The 17,099-nt window shown below is 46.6% G+C and overlaps 1 protein-coding gene across 1 annotated transcript; it reads right to left on the bottom strand.

Moving 5' to 3' along the window:
* Positions 1-430: 430 nt before the first annotated feature.
* On the bottom strand, positions 431-14,954 carry NIT2 (nitrilase family member 2). Its single transcript, XM_066599181.1, has 10 exons — positions 14,877-14,954; positions 10,969-11,087; positions 8,845-8,965; positions 7,459-7,547; positions 6,766-6,859; positions 4,774-4,848; positions 3,778-3,856; positions 2,209-2,307; positions 1,879-1,934; positions 431-923 (listed from the first exon to the last, which is right to left on the bottom strand). The coding sequence occupies exons 1-10, from the start codon at positions 14,899-14,901 to the stop codon at positions 835-837; spliced, it is 846 nt and encodes a 281-aa protein (XP_066455278.1). The 5' UTR covers positions 14,902-14,954; the 3' UTR covers positions 431-834.
* Positions 14,955-17,099: the final 2,145 nt, after the last annotated feature.

Genomic DNA, 17,099 nt, shown 5'->3' with positions numbered 1-17,099 from the left:
AATCGGAACTCACCGTGCGCTCTATCAGGCCGCCTGCAGACAGAGGGGTCGGATCCGGCTGCGAGAATTCTCGCAGTGGGACCCGACCCGAACGTCTGCAGAGAGCAGCGTGACACTCACCTGCTCCCACGGCCCCCGGCTCTTTCATGTGCCGGCTGCCGGCGCATGCGCAGAGCGGAGCCGGTGAGTGACGGAGCCCCGCATAGAAATAGAGCATGCCACGATTTGTTTGGCCGCGCGAGATTTCGTGCGACCGTCTGCATAGAATTGCGTTTGTTAACGCAATCCTGTGGCAGCTTCCAGGGGCGTCTGCAGGCGGCCTCATTCACTGCAAAATAAGGAGTCTGCAGCCTTCCTCATGGAGATCAATAAATCACTTCTTTATAAATGCTGCTCTAATTGGGATCATTTTTCAAGAATCGACAACAGACGGATTTGATGTCTTTATTTCAGATCGATATAAGGGTGAGAATCGTCTATCTCTCTTTGTTATTACACCAGGAGCAGATCAGGATAAATCAGACTGTGCACCAGATTACAGCAGCTTGTCCTCTACTGAAGCAGATTCTGCGCTTAGAAACATTTCAGCATCCGATGCTCAGCGTAGAAGTGTATGAATATACAGCCGGCTCCCGAGCTCCACCGCAGTCGTTGGGCAGCGCCGGTGGGATCTGTATCACATGAGTTGGGTTGGCAAGAAATATAAAAAACGGTAACACGGAAGGAAAAGTATAACCGTGTGAAGGTGGCGCAGATCTCCACAAGTGACAAGCAAATCAGACGAGGAATTAGATCATCTCCGTGACGCTTCAGTTTCCGTCAGGAATGAGGCATTCACTTCTTCTCTTCCACACAGTAGAGATCATGGCGGCGTTGTACGTGAATTGGGATTTGCTGCCGAACCTCCGCCAGGTACTGCAAATCTAGAGGGGTGAAAAAAGGTTTGTTACTACAACATGTAATGAGATACGTCGCATCTAATGACAATGGGGTCATATTGCGCCCAGAACCTGATTTAATTGCAATAGGACAGGCACAAAAAAAAAAAGAATCCAAACTTGAAGTTTTGGTTGCATGCAACTTGGTCATCACAGACCTCAATGTAAGCCGTGTGCAAGTGTGACTCGCAACATATGTGTGATTTTGTTGAATGAGGTTTAATAGCAAAATAAAAGCTGCCAAACTCGCATGGAGTTTGTTTGCACAACTAGTACGTGATTCAATGTCGCATGATCTGAGTCGGCACACCGCCCCAGCCTTATAGGTATCTGACAATATCCGCTACAGCCATATTATACGGAATGTAAACTTTGTCTGTGAATGTTCCCATTGTGTTGTCACTTCTTGAACAGGTCTACCACAATCTCTTCCTTTCGAGGGGCAGGCCCCGCCCATTGAAAGGCATGTCCCATTTTCTATTGCAGCATGCCATAAAGCAAATAGTGGTCATTATATAGGCTAGGTCAAACATTTGCCATCTGGACTATTACCTTTTATAGTACACATTTGATACATGAGGGTACGGCAGCCATGCATTTTATATCACACCGTCACATGAGGTAGCGATTTCCGGTGACCAATCCCCTTTAAAGAAGTTGTGAAGCATTGATGGTCTATCCAAAGGATAGGCCATCAATAATAGATCAGTGGGGGGCCGCTACCCAGAAGTGTTCATATTACCCCACCCATCCCCTGCTTCAGGAAAGCACTGTGGTTTGCCTTTTTCTCCATCTTTCCCCCTCCTTGATCACTTTGATCTCTTGGCGGTGTCTACAGGGATAGGAAACCGCCCTCAGATTCAGACCTTCCTTGGGAAAGCCTGAGATGTAGCGTTCACAAATCTATCCAATCGGAGGAGCTATGGAACATTTTATTTACCAATATCTGCAGAAATGATGGCTTCGTCTGCATCGGCATTAGCGATGACCTCTCCCCTGCAAAAACAGACAACAGTGAGTGTAAATTACAGTAAACCTGATGGCTGATGGGTGGCCACACCCCTAATGTCAAGCCCTGCCTCCTTTAATGGAGTGGCAGGGCCTAGCATAAACCCTTAAAAAGTAGCAGTTTTGGCACTTGTTCCAAAACGGTCACTTTTTGCTGTTAGATTTCAGGCGTAAGGTATTTAATACATATGCCCCATTGTTTTTAAAGAAATAGGGCTTCATGCACTAAAATAATATCATATGATGTGAATGAAGTGCTTACCATGGGCTGACCACACTGCTGTGTCCCCAAGCTACATATGAGGCTTTATCATCTCTGGCCGGTGACGCGGTGGCCACGTAGACTTGGTTATCTAAAGCCCTGAGAAGACAAGACCATAAGAACAACCACTACCATCATCTGTAGATTAACACTGCTGAATTAACACTCACTAACTTAACTAATTTAAGATTATATGACAGGCTAAGCGATAACAAGCAAAAGTGTAAATCACTTTATTTACCTAAAATGATGTTTTTGTGTTGAAAGATCCCCCTATAATGCTGGCCACTAGGGGTCTCCCTTCCTTCTATTATGCTATCCACTGCCTGTTGTCAAAGCGAAGTCCATCTCTAGTAACAGAGAAGATGGATTACAGGAAGTGGCGAAGGGAGAGGACTCATGCTTCCCATAGAAGTCTATGGAGAGAAGAGTGAGGAGGAGGGAGGGAGGCATAATGGTCCGATATAGTGTTATTCTTCATGCACACACACGGCTGCTTAATCTGAAAAGTCACCTGACAATGCGGGTACACTAACTCAACAAACATTTCAGGATCCTTTGGAGCTCATTCATAGGGAAACCCAAGCAGGACCTTGTAACGCGGGATCAGGATTGTATAGGGCCCAAACCAACTGCAATATTGTATATAGGATGTTATATAGGATGCTGTATCCCAACATCACAGCAATGACTGGACGTATGCACTTTGGGGTTGTCTGTAAAGTTACAAACGCCACACATGTTCACCTGTGACTGGGACCAGATCTTGTCCTGCCCATACAATGCTAGCATTAAAGCCAATCCACAGGTCCTGGAGAAACAAAGTTGTCCACGCCGCTTCTATGACTACCCGATGCACACTGTTCGTTAGGAAGCTTCATCAGTCTAAAGACCCATTCACACACAACGATTAGGTCTGAAAATTAGCTCAAAAGCCATCGTTTGAGCGATATCGTTGTGTGTAAATGCTCCCATCTTTCACTCTGATGGTGATTTTTAGGCGAGATTAAAATCCCCTGTTCAGCTGAAGAGCGAGATAACAGACAGCATGCTGTGTTTGCTGTCCATGGTGCTGAATTCTCCACAGGAGCTGCTGATTACATTGTATTCAGCTTGCAACCCCCAAGGCAGAACAATAGAGCTGTATGCTGAACAGACCATCTGCTGTTTTCTACATACAGCTCCTGCAGGCTCATTAACACGCAAAAGAAGGTGATAAGCTGCTAATGGACATTAGTGTCCATTAGCAGCTTATGCAAAACAATCGTTCAATCCTTTGTACTATTATCTTTGCCTGTAAATGGGCCCTAAGTCCCTACACGTGCCTTGATTGACCAGTGCCACAGCATGTAGTGTCTTAGACTATCAATGCATACTAATGAAAAGTGTACACATTAAGCAGTCAGAAGCAATGTGGCCATCTTTGTTTAAGCAGGACCAGAGGGTCACTTTAAGTCCCTCGCCTGTCAGATTATGCTGCCCATACTGTATATATTGGTTTACAATGGAAGGTTAGACGCGGCTTAGGGTCACGATTTTACATTATTATTAAGTGCGTTTGATATTTACCGCGCTCTTTGTAGCAGCTCCCAATGTGCCGGACCAGTTGTCATATTAAATGCCCCCGGGTACACCAACAACTGACACCCTAGATATAATAGAAACAACAGCAACTGTTAGGGCCGGTTTACATTTTGCTATTGGTTCCTTCCTACTTTACGTTTAAAATCCCTAAAACAGAACCCATTGCTGCCATTTATGAACCCTGCCGAAATGGAGACTGACAGGTTCTAGATTGGTATTCTATGAAGTATTTACTAGTTTGGTGGTGCAGTAATAAATAACCCTGCTGTGACCAGCCAACCTGTGTGCGCCAGTAGGATTATTCTTCCACTGCTGTTACAGGTCTGTGATCACTTCCTGCAGAAGCAGTTATCCGATGGGGGTCGGACTGGACATCATACAAAAGGGTCCGCTCTCTCTTACCATGCCAAGGTGAATATCTCCTCTTCAGAGCCATGAACGCATTCAAAGCGCTTAGACAGCGGCTCTCCACTGTGGTACATGGGGGACCCCGGCTCCTCTACGATATTCACACCTACTAGTAATGGGCAGCACTTGCAGATACTGCTTGACCCCTTCAAGACATGGCCCTAACTCTGCCCCCCACCCCTTCCATTTTCCTTCCCTATTCCCTTCCCTATGGGTGGCTTGAATTGCAGATCTTCCGCGCGAGTGCCCTGCGCAGATTCCGAAATTCACATTGGGTCTTACTCTCATAGGAATAAGAGACTGCGACTTCAAGCCTGCTGCAGGAATCACAAGGACAACGGGAACCGACTGGAGTGGCTGAACGAAGGGATTGGAAAGTAAGTTACCTGCCCCCAGTATCCTTTGTACGCCAATTAGAACGTTAAGTTTCCCCGTAGCGATCCTTTAATCCTTCGTTATAGTAACTGTTATATCAGATCCGTTATCACAAAATAAAAAGGATAACAGATAAAAAGCAAAAGTGGAAAACATTTTGAACTAGATACCCCAAAAAAGCAAAATAGGGGTTCTCACCTTTCTTGGTATATATCTGGGCAAGTTCTGCAAACCTGATGTCGTAGCAGATACCGACCCCAATTTTGCAATAGGCTGTAAAAATATTAAAGATTAATGTTAATTCATCACTGAGGAGGGAGAAACGGATTCATCAACACACATCATCTGCCCCGCTGCAAAGAAAGGGGGGAAAGAAAACCCCACAAACACCTCAGACACTAACGAAAGCAGTGTGAGCAGAGCCATTCTAGTACATGGCTGTTCCAGGGTAGCATGGGTGACGGAATGCCGTCTGCTCCATCAAAAGCAGATCGTAAGGAGGCATTCTGATGGCAGCATGAGAGTTGTGCCTGAGACTCTCGGCAGCAACTCGCATCCGACAGCAGAGGCGACGTGATAATGGATCCGTGTAATGCACAGACAGTACGTGGACTGTAAGATTCTGATGCATTTGGGTACCTAGGGCTTAATGGCTATGTACACCTTTGCATTTTTTTAGTTAATCATCGTGTTTTGGGAAATGAAGACTTTTTGTAATTATTTTTCATTAAAAATTTCAGATTGTTTGATTTCTATGCTTGTATTATTTTCTAAAGGCACAGCAGACTGGAGGACTGATGTGAACCTGCATTCACTGTCTGTCCACAGAGCTATTACAGAGAGCTGTACGGCAGTGCTGGGAGATGATGCAGGAGATCAGGAGTATAGAGCACAGAAAGCTACTATTACAGAGAGCTGTACGGCAGTGCTGGGAGATGATGCAGGAGATCAGGAGTACAGAGCACAGAAAGCTACTATTACAGAGAGCTGTACGGCAGTGCTGGGAGATAAGGGAGGAGATCAGGAGTACAGAGCACAGAAAGCTACTATTACAGACAGCTATAATTCAGTCCTGGTAGATTCTCTGCTCTTACCAGCAGTGAAGGGGAACAAGACCTATAGTTACTTAGAGAGGATAGATAGCTGTGTAGTATTGAGTGGGCGTGGTTTTGATACACAACCTTTGAAAGAGGTGGGGTAAGAGGCTGAGCTTGTTAATGTAAGAGACTAGTTGATCAGTGCTAGAAATGTCCCCAAGCCAGGAACTTAAATGCAGAACTGGCAAACCAAGTATGACGCTTTCTAAAGCATGAGAAGGAAAAGTCAATGAAAAAAAAACAAACCTAAAAGTGCATTTTTTTGTGCAGGGACTAAGGCTGTCTTCACATGGGCAAGGAAATTGAGCAAAATTTGTGCGTTGTGAGACACATAAATCTCACACACGTATGAATGCAATTCTTTTGGGAATCAAATCGTGGCATGTCCTATCTTGTACGTTCTCTCGCATTGCACCGCCTGGCCCGACATGGTCCTCGCCCGTGTAAAGTTAACCTCAGTAAGATATGTGCACATTGATTTTTCATGCACAAAGGTTTCCATTGCCTTTAATCACAACTATGATTAAGAGCACCAGGTGCTTGAAACGCATCAGTATCTAACATGCATTATTACATATCTGAGCAACGTTCCATTTTTACTGCAGGGCGAAATTTACTTCTATCTTCCAGCAAACCAGCTGCATGTAATCACTCTGCGGGTGGATGTTGCAAAGTGGTTGCTGTCAGGTTCATGTTTATTGTGTTTTACATGGTACTTCACGAGAAGCAACCATCGTTCAGGTAGTCGCTCAGAGAAGTTGTTGCAGCATATAAACGACAGTCGATCGCTTGCTTTTACACAGAGCGACGATTGTTCATTAGTGGTTGGCTGAGATGTCGCTCATAGATGTAAATTGGTTCTCAAGTCCCTCAAATAGAATGACTGACTTTACAGACGACAACCTTTGATCAGCTAGAGACTATTTTTTAGGTAAGCGGAAACAAAACGAGTAGCGACTTCTCACTCGTCAGCCTGTCGGTGGCCATATTTACACTGAACGACTAGCGTTTGAATTTGCCATTTTGAGAGATTATTTGCCATGTAAAGATACTTGTACTCTGTTGTGTTCACCGGGTGCAGAATAGAACGTACGTGTATCAAACATGGAGAGCTGGTCCCCAGGACTGAGAGTTTCTGACTCTTGAAAACAAATTTTTCCCGGAACATCAATATCAAACAAGTGGATCTGTGGAGGAAAAAAGAGGAAGACCGACTAAAGCGAGATGTCTTACGGCCCGACTATAAATTATCCAGCACATAACATGGCGTATGCCAGTGAATCACACTGTGGTACAGAGATAAGGTCTTCTAAAGAATGTTCGTAGTTTATCTACAATTGGCGATTTTGGGTTATTATTAGAGATGAGCGAGCGTACTCGGTTCGGGTGTTTTTGAACTCGAGCACCGCTTTTTCCGAGTAACGACGAAAAGATTCGGGGGCGGCGTGGTGGAGCGAGGGGTAGCAGTGGGGAGCGCTCTCTCTCCCCTACTCCCCTCTGCAACCCCCCACTCACCCCCGGCGCCCCCCGAATCTTTTCGTCCGAGTAGTGAGTTACTCGGAAAAAGCGGTGCTCGAGTTCAAAAACACCCGAACCGAGTACGCTCGCTCATCTCTAGTTATCATCCTGGCCTCCGCACGACACCATCACAATGCTACATACAACGTCGGAGGTTTATAAAACAAAATTAAAAAAATTTAAATTCTTTACTTTCTCCCTGCATTGTTTTTTTCCAACCCTTCCCCAATGTCTGTACGTATGATTGCATTTACAGACGCTCCATTACCTTTCTGTGCTTCATCAGCAGTGCGCCATCCGGGCCAAAAACCGTACAAGTGTTGTACAACTTTCCAGAATCCTCTTCAGGAATGGAACCTTGAAGAAGGTCGACACAATTACATAGAACATTTAAAACACCATGTACAAGTCCGTCTGGGGTCTCCATATTCAAGGGTTGGGTCACACATGTCTAGTGATCCAGAGCCCCCCCCCCATAGGGGAGCAGCAGATGCCAGAAGCTAAATAGCGTCTCCTCTGGAACGCCACATTGCCGAACCGGTCAACTAACCGGATCAGAAATTGCCGCACTCAATGGTTTTCTGATCCCATGCAATGACTCCAGAGCGAAACTACACCAGATCACCGGAGAATATGTGAACGCACCCTTACAACGTATATGAAGAGATCAGTCCCAGAATAAAACTTCAAAGTCTATAGAAGTTAGTTTTGCCTGTGATGTGGAAGCAGCGATGTACATAGTGTGAGGGGGGCTCATAGCAAAGATCAAAAGGAGACCCCATTATGCTGCTTAAGTTTCCCACGCAGGACAGAAGGGCTGGGTATTTGATTCCTTCTCTATAACTGTAAGGCCCCCTGCACACTGGCGAGAGCGATATTGGGCCATGATTCACGGCCCAATATAGCTCTCGCAATCCATGGGAAACCCCTGGATGCAAGGCGCTTTCATGTGAAGACAGCCACGCATCCCTGCGAGGGTTCCCCTCATCCCATTGCTTGCATTGGGGCAGCAGCAGTGCCAGCCACATTGAAAGCAATGGGAGATGATCGCGCTCGTCTGTCACTGCTGTGACAGGGGATTCCTTCACCCCTGCAGGGAGTCTCCTCATCACTGAACACTGTGACAACAGTGACAGATTAGCGCAATCTTCTCCCATTGCTTTCAATGGGGACAGCACTGCTGCCGACAGCCCCATTGGCAACAAAGTGAAGCTCCTGGCTCTGACAGCATTCAGGGGTTTCACATCCAAGGAATCCCCTGCTGCAGCGGTCACAGCCACAGCAGGGGATAGCAATCCTCTCCTACTGCTTTCAATGGGGCCGGGGCTGCTCCTGCCGGCTCCATCAACAGCAATGGGCGATATCGCAAAAAGAATGGGCATGCTGCGATTTTTCTTCATGAAGTATCGCTGGAGTGAAAACATTACAAAAAAGACTGAAAGCATTGAAATTCATTGGTTTCATAATCGTGCATTTTCACTCACTATAGCATCGCACAAAAAAAGTGCGATTTCCTCGCCAGTGAAAAGGGGTCCAAGTCACCATCCCCTCTGTTAACAGTTTAATAGTTGGGTGGTTAATTTGTGACGAGCGGCATCTCCCATTTCCTTGAGGTTCGGTTCTACACTCTGAGATCCGCTATAAGGAGTCTCACCTCCTATAAGATAGATCCCGCACTCCTTGGCCACGTCTGACATCATCTGTGTGGACTGCCCAGGAATCTTCTCTGCATACTCCGGGAAGAATTTGTTGCCATAAGGAGAATTGAAGCATTCCTAGGAAGAAGGTCACAAACACAATTACTACTCAGTTCACTTCTGGTCAGGAGGGGGTGAGTAGGAGGATCGGTGGTCTCTGCCTGCAGCCCGCACCGCATGACTGTCAAGTGTCGCTGTAACAAGCATCAGCTGGAGAAATACTTGCATCTCTTGTATAAGGAGTCTGTCAGACATGTTTGCAGGCAGCGCACAATGATAAACCCAGTTACCATTCCTCTTCTCAACGGGATGTGTCCCTACAAAGTCTGTACAGTCAGCAACGATCGAGCAACGTCAGGCTGGAACACGTTCCATTACCTGACAAGGTAACACTCAATTATCAAATTATGCAAACATTTCCAGGAGGAGTAACAGAGGAACAATCCCTATCATGTAGCATTGTGAGAAAGCCGGTCATACAGTCTCAGCTCTACAACAGATGGATCGGCGTTAGGACTTAAGTCTCACATGAACAGATTCTAACAGTGGAATCCGCGATCACCGTCCGTGCAGACTTTCCGCAGCAAAATGCAGGCATTGAAAAGGCACGTCGTTTCGATTTTTCCTTCACACTTGCGGATAGGAATTCCGTATTCCGTAAGTGGAAGACAAATCGCAGCATGCTCTATTTTTTTGTGGACATCCTCCATTGAATTCAATGGAGGTGTCCGATCTGCAGCCCATACGCATAAAACTTGCGTACGGGGCGAGGGTATCCCCGTCATTGGAAAACGGCGGTGTGCAGCCCGGCCTTAGGCCTCATTCACAAGGGCGTATCTAATTATGATCTGTGAAAAACGCATCCTTTTCACTGCATGTGCGTTTTTAGTACGTATGTGTGCTTTTCCCCGTACGTGTCGCATCCATAAATTTCACGCATTCACAGGAGAAAAAAAAAACGTAAAGCGGCCAATTCATTTTTTTCTTTTTTAACACTCCCACAGACGATTCTGGTCTAGGATACGATCCAAAATAAGATATGCTGCTAATTTTTTTATTTTTAAAACACATAAAAATCACATGTCTGAATACAGCGATTTAATTAAACGGATCTGTAACCAGTCAGTAAAAAATACAGACAGGAAACACGGCCGTGTGAATGAGCCCCAAGAGCTCATTAACATGGGCGTATGCAATGCCGGTCCATGAAAAACGCTCTGTTGTCATTGCATATGAGTGCTGGACGCGATTTTGACGCTCGCGTATTTTTTACATTCGTATTGCATCTGTATTCACTCTGTTTTTTACATGCGCAAAAGAATAAAAAAAAAAAAAAAAAGCCCAATTGAGGTCACCTTTTTTTGAATGGTCTCTTGGCAACATGCTTAAAACCCCCCACAGTGAATATGCGTATAACTGTATTTACTGCTTTTTTTAGACAATAATAGGCGATTTTAGTCTGTAAGTACGAATAAAAATAGGACATCCCGCTTTTTTTCTTACATGAATGATCGGTCCGCAGAAAAACCGCTCATCTGAACAGTCCCACGAAAATTAGTGGTGTTGTATTCTGTCCGTATTACATCCGTAAAGCATACAAACCTAAGGCTGGATTCCCACACAGCGTGTTCCCGGCGGAAATCTCGCAGTTTGGCTGCAGCGAAAAAACGCGAGATTTGCTTCAAAACCCGTGGCACTTAGCCTTAGCTTTGCCGCGACGGATTTGCCGTCCCATGTGGACGAGATTTCCAAGAAATCTCGTCCACATGGCTGGCTAACCCCGGGATTAGTGGCCGCAGGCGGATTTGCCGCGGCGAAATTCGGAAAATCTGCCCTGTGTGAACCCAGCCTAATAAAAACAGAAAATACGCCCGTGTGAACAGGGCCTTAGTGGGAGAAAAGCAGGACATTGATCACTCATGTGGCCGAGGGACAAGCGGGGATGGCAGAACATGAAGGTGAAGTGATGCAACCTGCTTGCTGACTGTTTGCTTTATGTTCATAGTAGATAAGATAAGCGTTGAGGATGCTGCATGGGGGCCAAACGCCAGGACCCTGAAGCATGGCGGTATCATACTCACGGGCAGTGCCACGATCTGCGCTCCTTGCTGCGCCGCCTTCTTCACCAGCTCACACGCCCTCTTCAGGTTATCGGACTTCACCGGAGACACAAGGAGCTGCACCAAGGCCAGTCGGAACTCTAGAAATACAGAATATGTCGTTATATAGGACTGCGCCACATTATGGACACGATGAACCGTGGCCAGACATTAGTCGTTGCACTAGGAAGGAGCCCACCGATGCTTCCTAGGTTTCGACACGGCCTGATAAATCCTTCAGATATCTGCACTCAGAGGGAGCCTGAACCATCATTCAGTGTAAAGGCACGCCCCGACTGAACGCCGAATGAGAACATGCATAGAACTGAATGACGGATCGGCCCGTGTAAACAGGTAGTCGTTCACTTATGCGCAGCTGTCCGTTTACTGTGAATGGAGGCGAGCGGGCCAGAACGATCCGATTATCACTGGGACGACCTCTTAGGCATCGTCCTGGGGAAGGCCGGACTCACACGGTTGGATTCCAAATGCGCAATCTGCGATCGTCGTCCATGTGGAGGATTTGTGACAAAACGCAGGCATTGAAAAGCATGTATTTCACTTGCGGACACGAATTGCGTATTTCACGAGTGTAGGGAAAATAAATAAATAAATAAATCACAGCACGCTCTATTTTGCCGCGGATGGTCTCCATTGTCTTCAATGGAGGCTGTCTGACCTGCAGCCCGTGCGCAATTAACATTCCGTATGAGCTGCGGGTGACCGTGTCGTCGCTTAGTGAGGAAATGCAAATATTGAAAATAAAATAAAGACTGTACTGTACACGCCCGCCGGCGAGCCACCGCAGTCATCAGCGATACTGGAAAATAAGGTACACAGGGTCTCCTGCCTCCGTGAGCCTGGCCTAAAAGGGCCCTACGTTACAATGTGGCCCCGGGGACACCAGCAAGTCACACGGTTACATATGGATTTTGCTACACTTTGCAAACCCTCATCGTTCGTGCGACTTATCATAAAACCCGCTCTGAACGTATTCAGACAATCGCTGATACAACCGCGGACAGGGAAGATTTTTGGGCCTACGGAGAAGCATCCGACTTGGTAGACTTTGGTCCCGATCACGAGCCTGGTGATCTATTTACTAATTACTTATTACCCACCGCAGTAATAGGTGACCGAGGTCGTCTGAAGACTAACGGCACGGATCGCATATTATTTTAACCCCTCAACGCTACAGGACGTACATTTACATCCAGCAGGTTCCGGGTTTGTCTGGAGGGGGATCGGGAGTGGATCCTGCGCCATGCGAGTTTTATTAAATTTTTTAAAAAAAAGGGATAAAACGTTATAAAAAATATTTAAAAAAAAACAATGAAAACTTTTGCCATGTTTAAAAAAGAATCTAAACAAAATAAAAAAACATATCTGGTATCGCTGCGTCCGTAAGAGTCCGATCTATCAAAGTAACCATTATTTACCCCGCACGGTGAACGGCGTCAGAAAAAAAAATAAACGCCCGAATTACTTTTTTTTGGTCACCCAGTCTATAAAAAAAAAAAAAAATGTAATAAACAACGATCAAAAAGTCGTCATAGAATAAAGTTATTATGTAATTGTTGTTGCAGTTTGTGGGACGTAGAAACAAGCCGCACCGAAAGATGGTGGTAGGAGAAAAAGCGAAAATGGCAAAAAAAGGGCCGTGTCTTTAAGGGTTAGTTAGCGAAGGCACTCCTGGTAATGTTTAATGCAGAGGAGAGCAGTACAAGTTGAATTATGAGTCAGGTGGTTGTCTTATCTATACAGACCCTTCCATATGTCCCAACAGCCGTCATGGAGGAGTCCCACCTACTGGGGGCCGACCTGTTAGCTGGACAAACGTGTAGAGGACCCTCCACTCTCCTGACACGTCCGATGTAGTAAATACTTGTGCCCCCCAGAAATAAGCCGTGCGCCGTTCCTCTGTTGCTCCTCCTGGAAATCTAGGACTCAAAGACAGGAAGCTCCAGAAACATAGCGAACTCAAGCAATAGTCGTTCTGTGTAAATTCGTCCGCCTGCAGTAACGGGACGGCCGCTCGTATTTGAACGACCTGTAAATTAATTTATATGATGATCCCCTTTGTGGCCGATGCGTCTGCAAACAAGTAACGAACAATCATGGCTTTGTGTGAAAGGACGCGAATCGCTGTCATCCCTACGCTTCAACGACTTTTATGAGCGATGGTTGCTCCGTGTTACCGTGCCTTTATGTAGAATTAGGCCCCCTGTCCACGGGCGATGCGGTATCAGGAGCCGCCGGCGAAATCTCCGCTGGTCAGCCCAATCTAATAGATAAGCTGACCGCGGAGAATCGGGGCAATTCGGAGCATGCTGCCCGCCGCGAGTGGAGAATCTGCTCGTGGACAGGTGCTGGCCTTTTCCATAGCAATGCTATGGGAAGCGTCGGCCAGCGCGATTCGCCAGTGTTAAACCGCCAGCGAATAAACTGCCGTGGACGGGGGGCCTTAGTCTGGGCGCACACAACCGTGTTTACATGCAGGCTGCACACGTATCTCTCTCACGCGAGAACGCGGCAAGTACACAATGTCATTACGCAATCGTTTTTGCAGAATACGTGCGCACACACAAAAAAAAAAAACACGTAGGTGCGAGTCGCCGAATTTAAAATCAATAGGCTACTGCAATCACGTGTTGTGCACGCAATGCGCAATTGTGAGACTGAGCTTACATGGGCGTTTTATGAGTATTTACTAAAGAGGTTATCTTCCCACGTCCGTATACGAAACTGCGTGCGCCTTAGTGCAACGTATCTGCGCACTGAACGAGGCCTTTTGCGCGGGTATCCGCGTATTTCACCTTACTTTTTCTGCCCGCAGGGTGCGATCATTTACCCACGGGACGCAAAGTATCATCGATTGAAATGACCAATTCATCTAATGAGTTCCAGATAGGTTCTGTTCTCCAGGAGAATTGCGCAGGGTTTCACGCATCTCCTCGCATATTGCGCACCCCCATTGACTTCTATGGGGCCATCGCTGCGTACATTCACAGAAAAATAGAACTTTTTTTTAACCGAAAAACGGAAATGTGACGGAGCCCATTGAAATCAACATGGTCTATTTTCTGCGTATTGGGCGCGCAAATGCGCCCTTGTGGAGCCGGCCTAGGGCGAGGGCTACATGCCGACACATCGCGACCCAGCAAGTTGCATGGAAGTCACCCGACTGCTTCAGAGCTGCGGTTCGCCTGTTAAAAGCAGCCCCACCGCAGGAATGTCGCAGTCACATGCCAGCTACAGCGATGTCTGCGGTGGAAAAAGTGGCACGTGACCAAAATCCAGCAGAGTTGCACTTTTCGCAGCCGTCGCAGTCATGTTAGACACAATGTGACTCCGTTGACGATCACCGCATGTAACGTTGTATGTGACGCATGGCACTGTGTAAACAGACGTGTGCGGAGAGGCGCCGGGTCCTTGTTGGCGCTACGAAACTGGAGTGGCGCTATATGGGGGGCAAAGGTAACAACTGCTGTGGCATCAGTCACCTAAAGGGGGGGCCAAAAGCCCCTAAACTACATAAGAAGACCCCCTTATAATATTACATGACGACGCTGCATGAAGCCCCCGCTATATACACTTATATTCTTAAAGGGGGGAGAGTTATGAACCTGTCTATAAGGATAACGGTCTCTGTTGCCCATGGCAACCAATCACAGTGCAGCTTTCATTTCCTATTCAGCTTTGAAAAAATGAAAGCCGCGCTGTGATTGGTTGCTAGGGGCAACAGATTTATAGATCTCCCCAACGTTCTCTTTCAGGACATAACGGACATTGCTGCACGTGGAAGCACAAGGAGGAGAGCTGGAAGCTTCAGTCACCCAGTGCGACCCCCGCTGTCTCCCAAAGACCCTCACACTCAGCCCAATACTTACTCGCCATGACTCCAGCTGTCCGCATACTGTGACCCGCCGCACACACCTGTCAATAATCCACCAAAACCGGACGTTGGCCCTCCCTCCCCCGGAGGATTGTGGGAGATGTAGTTCTAGCCCTCTCCATGTTGTCAGGCCCTAGCACTACCAGAGTCCTGTCAGACAGCTGTCATGTTATTATTTTGCTTGTATTTTGAATGCTTATCAATGGCCAACAATATTTTATGTCTATTTACCTCAAAAGTAGACAGCCATTACCCTTTGTTATCAGCCGTAGTGCGGCCTGTTCATTCGCCAGGTTAAGCGTGGCCACTTTCCCGCCTCCTTCTCAGGAGCGGACATGTAGAATTAAAAGTGCAAATTTTTACACATAAAGTATCTGAAACCTAATTTAAGACATTTTAATGAGAAAACGAGTGCAGGTGTGTCACTAAAACGCCACACCAAAATATGGCAGCACTAAGGCCGCTCTCACACACATCCGTTTTTAGTGTAACGCGCCCATTGTTTTCAGTGGGACCTCGCAGGCATGCGCTCTATTTTACCGCACCTCATCACCCATTACAATGATGGGGTGCGCTAAATTCCGCTGTCGGAGGTAGTAACGTGTCTGAGAACTGAAGTGAAACTGCGGCATTTTTTCAGCAGCGTGTGGCCTAAGTACTCCTTAACACGGGCGTTTTTGCGAGCGCAATAGGAGAGAGTAGAACTCATTGATTTCAATGGATTTGTTCACGTTTACGTACTTTGCACCAAAGGTCGCCATAGAAGTCAGTGGGGGTTGGGGGATACGCAAATGCACACGATATGCAAGGAGATGCGCAAAAAAGAACACATCTAGGACGACTTACAAATTTCATGCGGTGCTTCGTTTGCTGCGCGCAACTGAACATGCCTTGTGGGCGTAAAAAGTACAGCAAAATACACCAATACTTGCGCAAAAAAAATAGTTCGTGCCACAGAAACCACAGCCCAAATGCCTATATGCCCGTGTGAAGGAGCGCTGACTGGATTTTGATGCGGCGTTGCCGGCAGGTTTGATGCCATTTTCAATCCCGCACCAAATTCCGCAGGTAGGCTGTAAATTTTGGGGCAGAATTTACTGCGGCTTGTGGTGCGTTGTGCGGCCTATTGCTTCCCGCCGTCCCTAATGATAGATAAAGGTTATGCTAAGAGACCCAAGTTTCCTGCCCGTGGCCGAATAGTACCTTTTGCCTATAATCGGACGGTTTAGTTCCTGTTCGGATTTCACCCTTTTAATCGAACTCAAGTAGAAGGAGCGAACTGCTGCGGATCTGCACCAAAATCCATGGCAAAACCTGCAACGTGTGAACGCAGCCCAAGCGTATGTTCACACAGCAGAAATGGTGCGGATTGTCTACAGCGGAAAAGCCGCACCAAAATCCCCATTATTGGTACAGATGTACAGCAGAAGGGGTAAAGTCACATGTGAATTTTGACACAGTTTTTGATGCAAGAAATAGAGAAGTACACAGACACCCACATTTGTTGTTCATCAGACAGCCCGGTATCCAAGCCTTGTGGGCACAACTCAGTTCCGCTAGCATGGCACAAGCCTAGGCGTCGAGCAGAGCGGGTACTGCTATGGTCAGAGAGCAGATGGAGTATGAGAGCACATCGCCACACAATTAGAGAGAGAACTACAGGATTACCTGTGGCCGAGCAGTGCTCTAGGCTCAGCCACAACATAGAACAGACGAGAGTTATCATACTTAAAGGCAATTTTAAGTCCCAATGTCACAGAAGAATTTGGGAATCTAAGTTTATAACCACCTTTGATACTATCAGAATAGATATGAATCTTGGAGGGAGAGCTATACAAGTGGAGATTGTGAGACATGAGAAACCCACAGCAGAGGTGACAGGTTGGCCTGGTGTTGACCCCCCCTAACAGCAATGTAGTAATAATAAGCTTTCACTCTTCTTGGCACTCAACTATTTACTGTTCTGCTCACCCCTCCCTGCCTGATATTTATCTGAGTGCTATTAATCACAATGTCTGGGCCCTCTTATGCCGTCACTGGCATTTATCTAGTGCAAATTAAGTTCACCATGTCTGTACCCTCCCCTGTGATCATGTGTATACGTGCCCCATCCAAACCTGTTTCATTGTGCTTGAAGAAGGATTCTCAGAGGATGCGAAAGCTCGCTATAACATCATGTATTTTTGTTAGTCATTAAAAAGTATATCTACAAGATTAC

This window comes from Eleutherodactylus coqui, chromosome 4 (genome assembly GCF_035609145.1).
Source record: "Eleutherodactylus coqui strain aEleCoq1 chromosome 4, aEleCoq1.hap1, whole genome shotgun sequence".
Classification (NCBI taxonomy): domain Eukaryota; kingdom Metazoa; phylum Chordata; class Amphibia; order Anura; family Eleutherodactylidae; genus Eleutherodactylus; species Eleutherodactylus coqui.
This window is presented reverse-complemented; position numbering and strand designations above follow the sequence as displayed.

Excerpts from the sequence above, each read along its gene's own strand:
- NIT2 (XM_066599181.1), bottom strand. The coding sequence starts at position 14,901 with ATGCGGACAGCTGGAGTCATGGCGA. Across the intron at positions 8,966-10,968 it reads CGCAGATCGTGGCACTGCCC|GAATGCTTCAATTCTCCTTA; the intron begins GTGAGTATGATA and ends CCTTCTTCCTAG. Across the intron at positions 6,860-7,458 it reads TGCTGATGAAGCACAGAAAG|ATCCACTTGTTTGATATTGA; the intron begins GTAATGGAGCGT and ends TTTCCTCCACAG.